We start from the raw sequence: 18129 nt of genomic DNA, 5'->3' as shown, positions 1-18129 counted from the left end.
GGTTTTAACAAAGGGGTATATTCCGCCTCTGGGTTTTAACAGGTGCAATAGACAATGGTAGCGTAGCACCATTTAGCAATATTTTCCCTTTGAAAGTTTCAATGCAAAACAGCTTGTTCTGATAACTACCCATCTATATATAAAACTTTCATGAATTCAGAGAGCAGCCAACAGCTCACACTATCATTAATACAATGGTGAATATGTCCCGGATATCTAAACTATTTGGGAACAATTATTTTCCTCTGAAACATGAATGCTTTATTGACTGAACTACCGGTACATTTGGATGATAATCCATTCATTTGAGCTCTCTGTAGTAAAGTAGCCTGAATACAGTTCCGTCAGCAGCTGCAGGATCCCATATAGCTCAGTAATGCGCACCATTTAAAGAGCCTACATGGCAGGGTCATTTCTTGCTCTGAATTCATGAAATGTCCAACCCCTCTATAAAGAAGTTCTTTCATCAGGTATTAATATTCTCTGGCATCAAGCTACTCACCTTCCTAAGAAGCCAGCTCAAGTCAACCGAGGTGCTTACTAAGGCAGGTGTGCTAGACAGATCCTTTCCAGATTTTCAGGCGAGCCACCTACTGTGTAAATTAGTCCCCTTTAAATGTATTGTATGTGATGTTAGGTTATCTTAAATATATAACCTGAAAACCTGGCATTGATCAAGCTTCCCTGGAAACCTGTTGGAAGACATTGAACTGAATATTCTCACGGTGGCTTCCGTCTAGAATCCCGCTTCCGCACACTGGTACATAATGTACAGTCTACTATCACTCTCTACTGGAGGTCTGCAGCGATGACAGGCTGGGGCGGTTGTACACCACTGAACATGCGTGGGCTAACTTTAATTGCTGCTGGGCATATAACATACTTAGTTGCCGTAAAAGAATATCTGTCACATGTTGGCACCTTACAAAGTTTGTGTAACAAATTGTTGAGATTGTATTTATGCAGTACATGAGAAATATTTTAGGTGGTGAAGAATGCAATTCACTCTGATAAGAGGAGTCCTCTATTATGCAGTGTCCTCAGCTCTGCTGGTAGATGTGTTTCTCAGGGCCATCAGTGGTATTGCTGAATGGCCACCAGTGAATGTACATGTCTGCAAATAGCCTTAAAAGCCCCAACAGACCTTACTTTCTGTAGATACAAACATTATAAAGAATTGAAAAAGAAACGCAAACAATGAGAGCATCTGAAAAGCGGGTTTCACACGAAGACCATTGTATATAGGGAAGATGGCTTACGTTTATAAATAGTTAGCATGTACAGGAAATGTAATGTTGACCTCCAAAGGAAGGGGCAGAGTATGTAGAAATGGCGACCCATTAATCATGAATGTCAGTTCATTAAAATGGCAAGGGTATCAGAATTGACATGACACCCCATTTGAATACTGATGACAACATAGTGTTCACCCCTCAACAGAGATGTGTTTGAGGTTTAGTGGCTAAAGGAAGATCACAGAGTGGAAACTACAGACCGTAAACATGGCCCAGTGCTGTGATTTCCCTGTTCCTGTAGCTGCCTTCATGACCCTATGAACAAGGGTACCAATGTTAGTATTTGGTTCATGAAGAACTATTCAGGTGTAACAGTTCCTGTTCTCTAATCTTTAATGACTCTGCATAATGAGTTAGGGATGCCTTACACCATTAGTATAAACAATAGAACACTGTTTGTCCTGCATGGAAAATAGCCACACAGTCAGCATTTCTTAAAAATAATTTGCTTGCTGCTTAGCCTTCATTCTTCAAGCCTGTTAGCCATGCAGAAGGCAAGAGTTAAGCAAGTTTTTCACAATTCCAGTCTTTCCTACCCATGCGTAGTTCTCTTATGAAGAGTAATGTAGGATTTTTGGAGGAAAGCTGCAGCTACCAAACCCTTTGCCAAAATTTTGCAAGGCCTCATTCCGACTTCCCCTGGAATTCCGGTGCAAGCACACATGGGTGTTTGAATCCAAATTGGGATTGATAGTAGTGCACAGATTGCTGCACTTACTTAATTCTTCCACATTCACATTTTGTGAAGGAAACCTTGGAATTTAAATGGAAGATATTACCTGCCCAAAGACCTCAACATTTGTAATGAGGTCCTATGTGTATTGTTTTATGTAGGTATAAACACGTGAAAACTCGCTGTGAATGTTATCCATTGTGTATCAATATCTTTACCTTTCTCCTTAGATGCTTGGCTATGCCAAGACAGCTGATGGTTATTCACCAGAATCACCGCTTAACTTTGTCATTAAAATTGAGGATGATAATGACAATGCACCCCAGTTTACAGAAGAATCTTTTTGTGCTTCACTCTACGAGCATTCTAAACCTGGTAAGGAAATATCTTCTTACATATAATGCCACACAAATCACAACCCTTTTATATATTTTGATGTTAGGAAGGTTGCAGACGTAATGCACTTGGAAGACCCGGTTCTTGTAATCCTGAGGGTTCACTCAAATTCTGAATATTGGAGTTGTTTGCCCCTGGTGTCATGGGCCAGATTATTATTGGACCCCAAACTGAATTTCCGAGTACTCCTTTTGGGCACTTGACTCACAGTAGTAATGAGGCAGAACAGTCCAGGCATACACAAGAAGATGATTCAGCCTGGGTGGAGTTCGTCGAGTACAGCGGAACACAGTAAAGTTAAAAATAAACTCTGCTGCGCGGAGCTCTGCAAGTGGCAGAGTTTCTTTAGATTAATGTCATTCGGAGTAATTTTCAGTGCCAGGTGTGCAATCATCAAGAAACGGCACCATGCCCAGCGCAAGCGGGCGTTGCTTCCTTTCTGTCTCTCGAGTAAATTTATACTCGAGGGGCAGCTTTCTCAACACAAATGGACGGTTTCTCAACACGAGTGGTCGCGAGCATACACGGCCACTTGCAGTGAGAAATCTGACCACTCGCGTTGAGAAATCTTGCCAGGAGGTTGATATTCTATGCTTGCGCTCATCAACACCAAGTTGGCGAGGAAAAATCTCACCGGGAGGTAGATATTCCTCGCTTGCGCTCACCAACTTGACGTTGATGAACACGAGCAAGGGGAAAAAACTCCGCTCATGTAGAGGAGCTTTTTGGAACTCTGTGAAACGTGGAGTGCAGAAAACTCTGCAAACTCCGCAAGCGGAGTGGAGTTCACCACCCAGACTTAGGGACAATGAGGATTTGGCACTCCAAACATGGTAAACATGATAATATCCCTATATATCAGAACTTTTAGCCAACACTGTATTAAACAAGTGCTTTAATATACATAGGACTAGGTTGAACACATGAAATAAGGATACACCAAGAAACCAGGACTCTGTAGCACCTTCCTAGCTAGAGTTCTGAACCCACATGTTGTTGTTATAACAACTGAGCGCTGTGTAATATATTTTCTTTTTAACATTGAAGTCTGTGGCCAGTGTTTGTCAATAGAGTTTTGTTATTACTTCCTGCCTTTGTGATCCTGGAACAAAGGCTCATTTCATTAGCACAGAATCCTGGCATCCATGTTGTTGACTTCAGTAGCGACAGTTCATCTAGTGTGCTCGCAAGCACATCCCTGGCTGTTCTAAACGTCAAGCCTAACCTCAGCATCTCATTAAATACAGTTAAGGGGCTACCAGTCAGATTGCTACACTTCAGACAAACATTTATCCCTTTTGCATGGTTGAGATTCGTGCTTCTATTCAAAGTATCAAGAGTTTATGAAGTCTTGATGCACCTGCTATAAAACCTCTTTGGGCAAAATCAGTGCACCCTCCTAAATTGTTGAGAAGAGTCTACCTATAAGCTGACAACCCAAATCGTTACTAAAGGGATGAGGGAGGCACAATTCAGTGCCTAGGCACAACCAGTGGAAGTTCACCAACTCCAAAGTTAGAGGTGGGTAATTAGAGCTTGTTCCAGTGCCTGCATGCTAGAATCTCCTTACAGGACTCAAGATATTTACAAGGCCCCATACACTGCCAATCACAATAAGACTTTCTCAGCACTAGGGTTGCTTAAATGACTAGGGACATACACTCTGGTTTTCGGCAGCAGACCTGGACCATGGTTTCAGATATGTATATCTGTGAAAGCACTTCATGGGTTTAGACGTGGACCATGGCTCTCGAATCAAGATGCCTTCTTCTAGTTATGGCTGATCGCACCAGATCAGCGTGCAGCCAGGGTGGTCTTAAGCCTCCTTCAAGGGAACAAAAAGGTGCTCACAGGCTTCACTGTAAATTGTAAAATTGTAAATGTAAATTGATACTTGTATAGGGCACTACTCACCTGCAAGGGTCTCAAGGCGCTTGTACGAATACCGCTGTGGAACCCATCCTGGCTTTCCCTGTGAGGCGTCCACTCCTGGGCACCCCCAAGGTGGAGGCCAGGCATCCTTAGCGTTGTGGGGGCCATTGTGGAGATTAAGCAAGCTATTGCCCAGAGTTGCAGAGTGGAACTCCATGATTGGAATAGGCACCGAGGCGAGAATTATCAGCTCCGTGGAATTTTGAGCCCAAGACCCGCCGAGGCTGGGAATTGAACCCTGGTCCCGGGCTAGACCTCTGCATCAGGGTCTGCCGCCCTAATCATTTAGCCACACTTCCTGGCTGGGTTAAGGACGATGCACACTTATCAACAGATGATTTTTTTCCTGTTCCTTCAGGTGATGCAGGTAATTGGAGTTTGATGATGTCCCCAAGCTGCTGGATGGGGACACCTCATGCATGAGATCTTGTGTAACCAAATAATGACTCCCACAGGTTTTCTCGCTTCAACTGGGGTTTGGTTCTCTGGTGAGCAAGCATGCCCCCGGATAAGGTGAAGCACAGCATTTATTCCCAGACAATAGTCTTCTTGGCACAGAACAACATCACAGCTCTTCTTCTTGAGTCTGGAGTGTAAATTTGTTGCATCTTGATGTATGAGGGCAGCTCATACGAAAGTTAAATCACCGGGTCACACATTTGTCTGCCGCAGTGGTGTAAGCTCCACCTTGGGTTGATCAGAATCCTGGAACAACTTTGTCATGGGGATAGCTACATATAGTTAGAGCTGAACAGCCAGTGCACCCACAGAATCTAAATTCTGGATTAAAGGACTTCTCCAATCAATGACTTCCTGGCCTGTGTGTGATCAGCTCGTGCTAGGGGCATTGACAACAGCCTCTCCTGAACTGCTCCTAACAAGCTCATGTACAACACTTGTACAGCCGGTGACAGTAGGCTGTTTAGCTCGCAGATGCAGATCACGAAGAGAGAGGGAGGAGTGTAGAGTACCCTGGATAAAACACTGCAGCTATGTCTGAGGTCTTTCAGCTATATTTGTGTTATATAAATACCACAAACTTACACACATTCATATATACTTACAACCATAGCCGAAGAGGAAGGTTGCCCTGACACCCCAGTACAGAGGAACACTGTAATGCTTACATGGGGCAGGGAGAGACCCCTGCATGGAGGGATAGGAAAGCATAAAGAATTGGCCCTTAGGACAGTAGATACCTGGGCACTCTTCCACAATGCTCTCGACCATATTGAGTTGCACTAATTCTTACACTGCCCCAATACGTTCAAAATGTGTACACAACTTCCACACACATTCAATATGCATGGAAGTGGAAGACCCTGGTTAGGAGAGACTGGCAGACGGTCTACCTCGTATAGTCTTTGTGCATCTCTCCATGAGAGCAATGGGACAAACAAATGACCCTCGAATATATTTCAAGTTGCCATAACAGCCTGCCCCGCAAAGCAGTTTCCACTTCCTTACGGAGTAGTGCACCTTAGGCGCCCCTTTGAACTCTTGATACTGCCATGGGGTAATATGATTCTTAGGCACACTAGAAAGGGTAGATTGATTGAACAACTGATATAATTTACTTAGGAAAGCAACAAAATAGGGCAGTACACTCTAGCAAGCATGCAGGTTACTTTTCCTGCTAAGGTTCACAATATTTCATAGTCATCTGTAAAATCTTATCTGTAGACTAATTTTACATATTAGAAAAGACCATTTCTTGTTATTTGAGGTTACACCTGCAGTGTAACTGAGAATCATTACTTGTGGCCGGAAGTTTGTCTATACTATGTTTGTGTTGTATTTTGTGTACTTCCTGTTCCTCGAATTAGACATTAAAACTCTGATTTGAAGCCACTTGCTCTTTGGATATTCAATTTTTAGTTTTTTTCATTTTGAGTTTCAAAGGCTTAACATTAGACAACGAAACACATGCTCTATTGGTTTATTTAAATTGTGTTATAATATCTGTGGTGGGCATGGGAAATATATTGCCTGTTGGAAAATGAACCTGTTAACCTGATCTATCTGTTCTTCCTTTGCATATTTTGAAGCAGTAACAGACTACAGGAGGTAGCCCATAAACCCCAAAGAGTCTAGGGCAATAATTTGTAACAAACGACAGTGTCTCAAGGGTATTATTCATAGGTCAAGTATATGTGGCACAATTAATTGTGACGGATTGAATCCAAAGGGGGAGAAAACCAGGGAAACATTTTCATCTAAATGTAAAATATATTTCAATCGACAAGCATGTTGGACATATTAATCTTCATATGTTCAAACACATGGGTCAGTAGCACGGCGTTAAATTAAATAACATGTAACCAACAAAATACTGTGCACATGTGCTTGTGAAGTATAGTGACGGTGCAAGTGACACTTGACGTGGTATATACAGCGAGGTCGGTGGGCGCAACAAGAGACAAGTGAGATTAAAAAGGGTACATATTTAGGATACCCAGACAATTAATGGTACATGAATACAAAAATTCACATGAATAGAGTATCCGTGATTAGAGGCGCCAAGAGTTCCGCTGTGGAAGTTTACAGCGTTTCGGTCTGCAGAAGTATTAGGCCATCATCAGGACCAGGTTACATATATAGTTTAAATTGCAGTGTCGAGATAACCGATGGGGGCTCTGTCCTAGAAGGTTGCTTGGAAGCCACTGGAGAAACTTGGTAAATAACAGACATAATAAAGATAAATCTGGAAGGGCTGTTGTGCGTACTGTTTGTTATTCGCTGTGTCAGCAGGAATTAATCAAGACGGCCGGGATAAGTCAGAGGCATATTAATTGTTCTTGTCTGTAACGAATGAGCAAATCGAGTGAACCAAATCTCTCACAGGGGAACTCTGTGAGGTTCTCGCCCTGGAACAATTTGAAAAAAAAAATAGAGTTAAATAAGTCATTTTAAAGCACAGTTTTCACATAGATTTGCTAAAACGCCTCAAGTTCTGAAAAGGGATACCTTAATAATTTATCTCTTTTCATGGCGTACCATGCCAGTGAAACCTGGTGGTCTCCAGGAGTTTTTCAAAATGTGTTTCGGGTATCTCTGTATCTTAGAAAAGTCCTCCATTGTGACAGGGCCAGCATGTTGTCATGGCTGCCCCTCATGTAATATTTGCCTCTTAAGCTAAAAGGTAAATATACTGTGCACTTGCTAGATTTTTGCCATTAATGTTGAACATATGCATGGGTTATCATCATTCATTCTTATTGGTCAGGCACAGCATTTTGTCATAGTTGCCCTACTTCCATATGCCATGGTTGTCCTCCTTAACACCTTCGGTGCTCATGACGAGTTCAGCTCGTCCTGAGGCACAGTGGCGCTGTGCTCATGACGAGCTGGGCTCGTCATAACCGCCACGGAGTTCCCACGCGGGGATAATTCCCCTGCTGTGCTGAGTGTTCTACGAAAATGGGCGTGGTCATGACGAGCTCAGCTCATCATGAGCACAGCGCCACCTTGCTGCATGATGAGCCAAGTTCGCCATGAGCACCGCGGCGCCGAGCGCGGCTCCCTCCCCCCGCGCCGCGGGGGGATTAACCCTGCGGCGAAAGGGGTTAAAACAAGAGTTGGCTCCAATATGTAAGCACAAGCTTTTTTCCATGTGTGACCCTATGTCAACACTTGTCCATAGTCAGCCAGCACCAGCATTTTTATTTGGATACCTCTATTGGCAAAGAATTACCTTCAATATGTCAGGGCCAATGGAAGACTCTCAAGCATAACACCAAATTCTTCTTTGAGCCCATTACATTACCTGCTTTACACTAATTTTCACTCGCACGCGTTCATTCTCCCTCTCATGCGTTCACTTTTACTCGCACTAATTCTTACTCTCATTTATATTTGTTCACTAACATACATGAACTCTTACTCCTTTCATACTCAATCTCACTTATTCACACTCACTCACTCATACATTGGTTTGTTCTCACTCATACTTCTTCACACACCCACTAGCACTCACTTTTACTCTGACTCATTCTCACTCACAAGTACAATCACTCACTCTCACAACTCTCATTCCTACCTCAGTCATTCTTGCTCACACCCTCCTATTATTATTATTATTATCATTATTATTATTTAGCTTATAAAGTGCCTGGTTACTCTAACCCGAGTGTCCCTATGCAAAAACACCACCAGTCCCTGACCCCAACTAAGCTAGCAACATTAACAATGCCCCAGACTGCCACTCAGCCTGAGGCACTACTTCTGTCCTCCTATACTCCTCACACTCATTCTTAGTCATTCATTGCCACTTACCCAGTCTCATTCAGTTGCTTTCATTCTTACTCTTTCCTTAGTCTGACTCACTTACTGTGACTCAGTCACACTCATGTCTCACGCAAATTCTGACACATGAAGGCACAAATGCACACACATGCAGATGCTGTCTCCCTTTCATAAAACCATCCATTCTTAGTATTATAACAAAATGGGTAGAAAACTGGAAAAGTGGTGATCCAACAACCATGAAAGTGAGCTTCTTCTGTGCCTTTGGCACTGAATGTTCCATTTCTGAGGTCAGGGGTCACAAAGGCAGTACCAGCGGTTCAAGCAGTCAGCAGCCCCTAGCAACCGCTAAATTACGTCCATGCATACCATGTTCCAAGAGTAGTACAATCCAAGGAGACTGGAAATGGAAACTAAATGGACGAAAACAATATTCTGTTCAGTCAATTATATTGGTCTGTGAAATGTGGGGGAACAGTCCATAAGGACACTGGGTATGTCCACTCAAATGTATTGTCTAGATTAAAAATATATAATAAATGTACTGATTGCCAGATTATTAATGATTATTTGTTTTTATTTTGAGGTACCATTGTTGGACGAGTGAATGCTACAGACAGAGATGAGCCGGGTACAATTCACACCCTTATAAAATATTCCATAATATCCCAATTTCCGGTTGCTCCTCGACTCTTCGCCATCAATGGTGACACTGGTATCGTCACTGTCACGTCACAAAACACTGACCGAGAGGTAATATTATTCTCAAAGCAAGTAGTCTATTTTTGCTCAGTTTTCATTTAGAACAGTTTAGTGAACTCAATTTAGGAATTAACAGGTACATGCATCATTGGTGCCGTTAGCGATTCCTTAATTGCGAAAATTAAGGAATCGCAATTAAGGAATCGCAAACGGCAATGCATCAAAAAATCGCTAATTTTTTAGCGATTCCTTATTTTTCCTTAATTGCGATTCACAATTTGCGAATCGCAATTAAGGAATCCCTTACCATTGATTCCTATGGGCCAAAAGGCCCATAGGAATGAATGGGAAGACAATCTCAACTTGCGATTCGCAATTAGCTAATCGCAAATTGAGATTGCGATTTCAAGGGTGCAGGGGTGTCCAAAAGACACCCTGTTGCACCCATGAAATCAATCTATACACATATGTTGTGCACACACATGCCCTAAGGGCATGTGTGTGCACAACATGACAGTTTGAAAAATGCACAAAATTGCATTTTTCAGAATTTTCGCAAATTACCATGAGGTCCAACCTCATGGTAATTTTTTCTTCCTAATTTAGGTGTCATGCATTGCATTTAAGGAATCGCAAATTGCGATTCCTTAAATGCAATCGCATTTTTAGAAATCGCAAAAAATAGCGATTTCATGTATTTTTAATTGATGCATGCCAAATAGTGATTTAGGAATCGCAAACGGCCGAATTTTGCGATTCGCACCGTTTGCGATTCCTAAATCACTTGATGCATGTGGCTGTAAGTCCCCCTCCCTTTATCATTCCTCCATACACAATAAACTATCTTTAATCCTGTTACCATACCCAGTAAAAGCAGGAATTGTATTGAAAAAAATACAGCTGGCACTAAGGGAACAAAATTCCAACCTTTGGGGACCCAAGGGCTCATTTAAAAAAACTAAACAAAAAAACGTATTTGTAGTATGTGCACTTTCTGCACCTTAATGACATTTTATTTTAATAATCATATTACATTGAACCAGTGATCTAGTTCAGGGCATATGCTAATAGAAATTGTGCACATTTGTGTTTAATTTTGCCTCTGCTGGTTAAATGTCCAATGTAGGTTTGAAGGTATTCTGATATCAGCTAAACCGCTCCACAGGTGGTTTGAACCTCTTGATTTAGCCAGCGCTTGTAACCTATTTGTCCGGCTGCAAGATTGACTTGTTTCAGTTCTTGGCTTGCGAAGCTAAATGGACATTGGACCTCGGCTGCAGCCTACGTTCTGATTTGCTTCTGAGCTAAGTGTGATAACATGGAGGTCTATGTGAGCACTGAATGTAGTCTGAAAGTAATTGTTTTCTACTGCCATTCCCCTGTATATACCGATGCACTTTACATGTAAACCAGGATGAAAGTGGAGTGAGTGAGCAGGCGACAGCAACCCACCGTGTGTCCTGAGGCCAAGGTCACCTTCAATGTAGATCAGCTTTTTGTGTACCGAGGAAGAGAGACGAGTCCAACAGCTCCTCCCTTAAAGGCAAAAACAGCCTACACTAAAGAGGGGTCACATTCAAGTTTGCGATTAGTTTTGAGAGAGCCTTTTTGGTTTCCATATACTTTCTGTGAATAGCCTTTCATTTATTGGGTTTCTTTATGAGGTGTACTTCACAGCTTCCCCTATTTGTGCATCCACACCAGGAACTAGTTACGAATGCGAAAATGCTGGAGCACAGTTGATGCCTATAATTACTTTGCTCCAATACCTTTCTTCTAATAGACCATTATAATGATGATATGATCTATTTTACAATTTACTATAAGTACCATCTGTTCAATTTCTTAATCAAACATTATTGTTGCTTTGTCTTCATGCAGTCACCCACATTTAAAACAAGTATCTCATTTTAGTGCAGCAGATTTTATATAAAATTAGATTATGACAATGACACCAGTCTGGGCCATTCTTCTGTTCCTGGTGTCTCCAAACTTAAAATGATCAGAATCACAAAATCCAGACTCGACAATTCTGGGCATGGAAACACACAACCCGTCTTTAGAGTAGAGCTGCGAAGCCTGAGGGCAGATACTGCGCTGTAAAGACAGCGTGAGGCAAACAGCAAATACTTTCCCTCACCTAATCTAGCCTCCCCTACCCTATGGCACCCACAACACGAGCCTGCAAAAAGCTCCTCAAGTTTAACACCTGCCCCAATAAGGTAGTAAAGGTGTGACTTTGGGACCATTTTGTTCCCAAAAAGAAAAAAATGGGCATTATCCCAATCCACGATATACTTCATTCCGGGAGAAATACCTTTTAGCCCTGAAATTAAGGCGCAATGATGCTGACGTGAATCAGAAATACTGGCCTTCCGGTATACCCCCTAAATCCCAGAACCCTGTAATGGGGTCAAGATCTAGTTTTCCGATTCAAACTCAATGGCTAGTGAAAGAATTTAAAGCATTGTGTTAGGCATGTGCTGTTGTAATTTGTGTACATTTAAAAATATTTGCTCAATCTGATTTACTATTTAATTTTTTTTTTTAGTTGACCAATGAATATGTGCTATTAATTAAAGCACAAGACATGGGTGGACAACCTTATTCATTGTCATGTACAGGCACAATGACCATTACAATTGAGGATATCAACGATTGTGCACCTACGTTCACAGCTGCCTCAGTAAGTACACGTTGTATCTTTATTATTTCTACTATATGGTTCTTTTTACCTCTCGTTTCAAATTGCATGCTGCTGGTCTTCCGGAGTTATTTGTGTCACTTGAATATGCATCATTATTCACATTCTTGAAATTCATGGGTGATCAGCGGATGGGGATTATTTCTCATAAATGACCGTCTCACTCTTAAATGTGTTTTTAATACAGTACCAAGGAGAAGTGAATGAAAATGAAATTGACGTGGAAGTCTTGTGTATCCCAATAAAAGACGACGATCAAGTCAACACACCAAACTGGAGGGCAAATTTCTCGATTGTTCAGGGAAATGAGGATGGAAAATTTCAAATAGTGACCAATCCAGAAACGAATGAGGGATGTTTACGTGTTGTAAAGGTAAGAACATTGACGTGTGTTGATAGTATGGTCCGTGCATTGCTATGGTGATTTAGTTCTGTAAGTGCACCTCGAGAACATTTCTAAACAATGCATCATGCCCTCGTTGCACCTCCTTCAGTTCTGATGTAAACCACATTTATCAAGTGTGCATCTGCCCTGTTTAACTTGGATATTATTTTGGGGAATACTTGGTGTATATTCTTTTCAAGGTCTATCCGATTGTTGTAATATCTGTCAGCTAAGTCATGAATGCTTTTGCACATTTTCCCCTCTGCACACTGCACAATCTTTTGCTGTTAGGTTTACCACAGTGTGTGATCAGTGGATACAGTTCTTCCAAACTGCACTTTTATAGCCTTTGTGAGTATGTTCAGGTGAACAAATATTGAGCACCTGACGAATGTAAAGACCACTGATGACTTGCAGCAACTGATCCATGGGCAAGTTCCTAGTTCAGATGCACTCATCATCGGATGTCAGTGCTTGGAAAGGAGTGTGAAATTCCTCTTGTTCTAGGATACTATGGATAAATATGAGGGGCACTTCATAAAATCACTTTTTTTTTTATCTTGGAGCTTTACCAAAAAAACCGTGCCAGCACGAGTAGCATATACATTCTAGAGAATGTGACTTCATTTATTTAGGAGTGTTCAGGTTTTGAAAATGTTTACTTAGCATGATGGTGGCACATAAATTATATCACTTTAATGTTTTTTACAGTGATGACATCAGCACAAATTACGAAAGAATAGAGAGCTACCTGTCCTGGTCCAACACATGATGCAGACCACAGTTGCTGACAGTAGTTGTTCTAGCCACTCTCCAATAATAACAAGCTGTGCCAAAGGCAAGAGTTTTGCTCTTGACAAAACTGGTGCAAATTTGTGCAAGAGTTACATTTATTATTTTTTAAATTTTTATTCCAATTATACCACAACATAAAAAAAAAAACACAATATCACATGACACCACGTCAACGTTGGTGCCGCATGCTTGCACGAACAATTGAAAATAATAAATAATCAATCAATATTAACAGAACCATAGGCTGCATCCTTGTAGGCAGAGGAATGTTTTACAGGTAAAGATTCCATTTTTAATTCTGAACCATGTCGCAGGAACATATGATTCTTATTAGTGTAATGAAAATGTACTTCTGCATCTAAATTACTGACACCTAAAGACATTATATAAACACAGGCAATTGAGTAAAAAGTATAATGGATGGGTTAAAAAATGCACCAAACTCTATCTTCCAGACCTACCTGTGTCCGTGAGCCGACAGGGTTCAAATCTAGTTGCAAAATGTTGTCACAAACACCAGTGGCCCCTTGAAGGGGAGGGTAGACAGGTAGCAGCTTAATGCTTTGCTGTGCATCAGGTCATTGGGTCAAAAATCAGCATAGCCTGTTACTCTGGCAAAGAATCAATTTCTGACTTTGCCTTCCGATCAAACTTTCTAATGTGATTGAGGCACTGATTCACCTCTACATTGCCCCTCGCCTCACTGCCCTCCTTTCCTCTCAATTTGTGAATATGCCTCTAGGTTCACTTTCCAAAGAAGCTTCTGTAGGTAATACCCGGCTGGCTTCCATGGGCATTATTTGTATTTGTTTCACTGTAGGTGGTGCAGTTAATCGCAGATGTCTGCACAAGCCTACTGATTGCTGTTGGGACAGAGGCTGCATTAGTAGGTGCTAGGAGTGCCTAAAAAGTGATAGCCTACCACCTAAATCGGTAGGGATGGCAAATATTATGTAATATTTATAAACCCTTATCTTTTCAGCCTCTTAACTATGAAGAAAAAAATCGTTACCAGCTGCAAGTTGGAGTAACTAATGAAGTGCCTGTAGTTTCTAAATCGGGCACAAAAACAAATGTGAGGAACACTGTTCCGGTTACGGTTCTCGTAAGGGATGTGGACGAAGGCCCAGAGTTCATGCCTGTCATTTGGTACGCACGCATTAAAGAAGGACTACCAGTGGGAACACTCATTTATACATGCTCCGCGAAAGACCCAGAAACGAAAAAGAGTGACGGCATAAGGTACACACAAGAATTGCATTCCTTTTTGCTATCTATGAAGGATGCTCAGTGTGCACATTTTAATGAAGCTCTATAAAATTTTAAGTGTGGCATTTAAAATGTAATTTTGTATCCCAAAACAGCTACAAGAAGGTAACTGATCCTTCCTCATGGGTCACCATTTCCTCGACTTGTCAAATAACAACTTCTAAAATTCTGGACAGAGAGTCGTCGGAAGTAACCAAAGGCGCGTACAATGTGACGGTCCTTGCTACTGACCAAAGTAAGTGATATCGTTTCTGTGGCGATTTCAGTCTTAGTAAATGTGAGCTTAGTGTATTATTTACATATATTATGGGGCTAAAGAATATGAATATTGATTTAGTTGATTGTTTGTGTACTTTAGTTGTGATTGGCCACAAATAACATGGTCCTTTCTGTGGATTTGATCAGTTTCACTAATACTTTTTCAAACTTGTTGACCTATCCAAAGGGACTGTTTTCAAGTTACCACAGTATCAAATTTGCAGTAGTACATTGCATATGAGAATCAATTTTATTTTTACTAATGTCCTACAAATGCTGCTAATAATCTTTGGGGTTCCAATAAAAACAAGTGTAGCATATTGCACAGAAAGACAGAGCTGCTAGTGTAGAGTCAAGGACCACAGCCTGGATTCCCCTGCAGACTTTGATCTGTGCCTATGTGTCCAATCCTGGCAATATTAAATCGGTATGAATATACCCCAAAATATTAGGTGAAATGTGACGTAATATCAACATGTGGCTGATAAGAATTCCCTGTTTTAAACCAAACATTGAGATATAAAGCTTGCCTTCTCTCCATGTGACCCGGCCTTCAGGTTCTACTCAAACACCACCTAGTAAGCACTATATAAATGTGATAATAAAATTCAACACAACTCATTACAGATCGGGGAGAGAAATCTAGGTGGGCGACTTTTGATGACCTTTGCTCTCACCGTGCTGACACAGAAAGATCTCTTAATAATTGGGTGTTAAATGTTTTATTTAATCACCTGGCTTTTCTGAGTAAACAAATCCACTGCAACTTCCAAGCAATGCTTTTTTTTCGCCTAGTGAATACATTTCTGCTGGAAAGTACGAAACACAAGCAATTATGAGAACTTTAGTTCACCATATCAAGTTGTCTAATTTGTAGATCTCCATTTTACTGTTCATTTAGAAAAAATATCGTTCTATTGGTTGTAGATTTTCTGTTCTTTAAGTCCAGTGGGGCAATCTTGATGTAAATAATATTTAGGACACAATATATTTTCCGATAATATCTAGACCATGATGTTTTGGTACCATACTATGCCTTCTCTGTATGCATTTGTTCATAAACTTTGGTCTCTTGTGCTACATCCCAAGTTCATGCAGATTTGGAAACTATTTTGCACTGCTCTGGTTCTGATTCTCAAGCAGTCCGAAGACCTTCTGTCTTTGTAGAAACCTTTTGTCATTTCATGCAAAGCAAATTGTGGCTCTGATTCTTTTTCTGTATAACATAGGTACCTTTATTTCATGCACCAATTACTATTGCACAACCTCATTGTTATATGATTGGGTTACTTAGATGGGTATATATGGCCTGATTTAAAATTTGACAGATAGGGTTCTCTGTCCCAAAAGCAACAGAACATCTGTCCCACCAAACCCTTGTTCACCTATCTCATTTAGACAAGGGCGGACCTTAAGGTTTCTGTCGACAGAGCCTCCATTGACTGTGCCGACCAAAAATGTTCTCCGATGGCTTGTCTGATTAGGGGCTGTTGAATAAAGGACGTTACACCACCCTCCCCCTTTAATGTGGAAGTTGGCTTTTTTTACCTGTCGTTCACCTCCAGGAAAAACCTGGGGGTGAGGGACAGAAAACAAAATGATGCTTTCATCCTGGGAGAGAACTCCCAGGGTGTGGAGGTGTCGTTAGTTCTTTCATTTTCCACTGAAAACCAAACAAAATGTCAAAAGTTTGGTGATCAGCTATCAAAACCAAAGGCAGCCATCCACCAAACCTTTTGTACATTGAAAGTAACCACTGTGATGGCACTGATCTATCTGATACATTGTGCACTTGTGGATCGTAATCTGTCAGGATGGTGGAGATATGACCTCTGCCACCCTGAAAAGTAGAGTATTGTCCATCAAACAGAAAATCAGGCCCTTAATCTGATTTATAGGAACTCAGTTGCTCTGTACATGTTGAAAAGTCTTAGCCTTAGCAGAGACCTGCTGCTGTTACTAAAAATGTATGAAGGGTAAAGAAGCTAAAATTGAAACCAGTAACACGTGAGAAATGATGCACTCAGAATTATTGTTCTCTTGTAGGTGGCAAGACTGGAACAGGAACTCTGGTAATTACAGTGGACGACGTAAATGATAATGTTCCAAACATCACAAAAACGGAACCACATATGTGCCTAGTAGGGAAACGATCAATTACAATTGAAGCAAACGATCTTGATGATGTTCCTAACTCTGCACCCTTGAAATTCAGTTTGGATGACAGTAGTAGTCCTGATCTTCAAAGAAAATGGAGGATAACACAACTTGATGGTAGGTAAAATAACACTGTCAATTTACCATTCTTACTATGGAAGCCATGTCATATTGTAACTCTCCTACAAATGCATCAAGTTGGTGTAGGTCTTGGGTGTAATTATCCACGCATTTGAGTCATATGTGTAACTGATTGATATCAAAGATTAGAGTTGCAGGTATATTTATACAAACTCAAAACCTATTTTTTTTCTTTTTTGAAATGCAATTGAAACATGGGAATTTTGTTAGCAGTTGGAAACAGAAATGTATTCATTGCACTGGAGTATCATTTTTTGCATTCTACATATGCTAGTCTTAGCAACCTTCACAAGTTTCTTAGTAGTAATGGCCTATTGTTCTGTTTGAACCTGGGATGAAACATGGAGTGTGATCCAGTCAAGTGGCCCCAAAAGGATCCTGAGAGAAATTAGGTTGTTGGTTGAGGGGTGTTTGAGCCCTTCTCAAGCGAAAGTCACAATCGTTGTTAGGGTGAACCACCAACCGTCACAAAAGTAACCTATGTGTAACCCTCTGGTAGCTTGGCACAAAAGCAGTCAGGCTTAACTTAGAGCCAATGTGTAAAGTATTTAGGTAGCACTCAAACAGCAATTAGTTGAAAAAACAACACAGGAAACTCCCACACCAATTTAGAAAAAAGAGGACATTTGAATACATTATTTACACAAAAACAGCAAAAATCAAATGAGTAGAACTAGAGTTATGTATTTTTAAAGTTTAAGGTAAAACCTAGTGCCTGAAAGATCAAAGCACCGCCAGCAAACATCTAGTTGCTCAACACCAGGTCAAAATCGAAAAATATAGCCAACCACTATGTAGCACAGCTCGGATGCAAAAATTAGTTTGGGTCCGGTCGGCAATTACCTTCGGACATAGAAGAAATATAAAGGGAAATTTAATAAATTATTTGAATTCAAAACAACAAAAATCTAGTCAGTAGAACTGGAGATATACAGTTTCAAAGTTTTAAGGCAAATATAGTGCCTAAAAGCTCAAAGTGCCAACTGTGGTTATCTGGTTGCATTGGACACGGACAAAGTCACAAGTTCATGCTGACCATGATAGAGTACAGGCCTGATACAGGTACCAGATTAGTTCTACTAAGAATTGTACCTTATCTCCTTGATGCAGAGCAATGTGTCTCGCTGCACCAGTTCCAATGAGGAGCTGCGGGTGTTCTGATGTGAGGGCCTACAGT

General features: G+C 41.0%; 1 protein-coding gene across 1 annotated transcript in view; it reads left to right on the top strand.

Annotated features, from left to right (window-relative positions):
• Window positions 1-18129, top strand: part of LOC147724093 (desmocollin-2-like) — a 125678-nt gene that overhangs the window by 65239 nt on the left and 42310 nt on the right. Inside the window, exons 6-12 of the mRNA XM_086965673.1 lie at window positions 2199-2343; window positions 9128-9294; window positions 11795-11929; window positions 12135-12320; window positions 14110-14369; window positions 14492-14631; window positions 16701-16928. Of these exons, the coding sequence (XP_086821799.1) occupies window positions 2199-2343; window positions 9128-9294; window positions 11795-11929; window positions 12135-12320; window positions 14110-14369; window positions 14492-14631; window positions 16701-16928 (1261 nt within the window). The remainder of the gene's footprint in view (window positions 1-2198; window positions 2344-9127; window positions 9295-11794; window positions 11930-12134; window positions 12321-14109; window positions 14370-14491; window positions 14632-16700; window positions 16929-18129) is intronic.

This window comes from Lissotriton vulgaris, chromosome 4_1 (genome assembly GCF_964263255.1).
Source record: "Lissotriton vulgaris chromosome 4_1, aLisVul1.2, whole genome shotgun sequence".
Classification (NCBI taxonomy): Eukaryota; Metazoa; Chordata; class Amphibia; order Caudata; family Salamandridae; genus Lissotriton; species Lissotriton vulgaris.
This window is presented reverse-complemented; position numbering and strand designations above follow the sequence as displayed.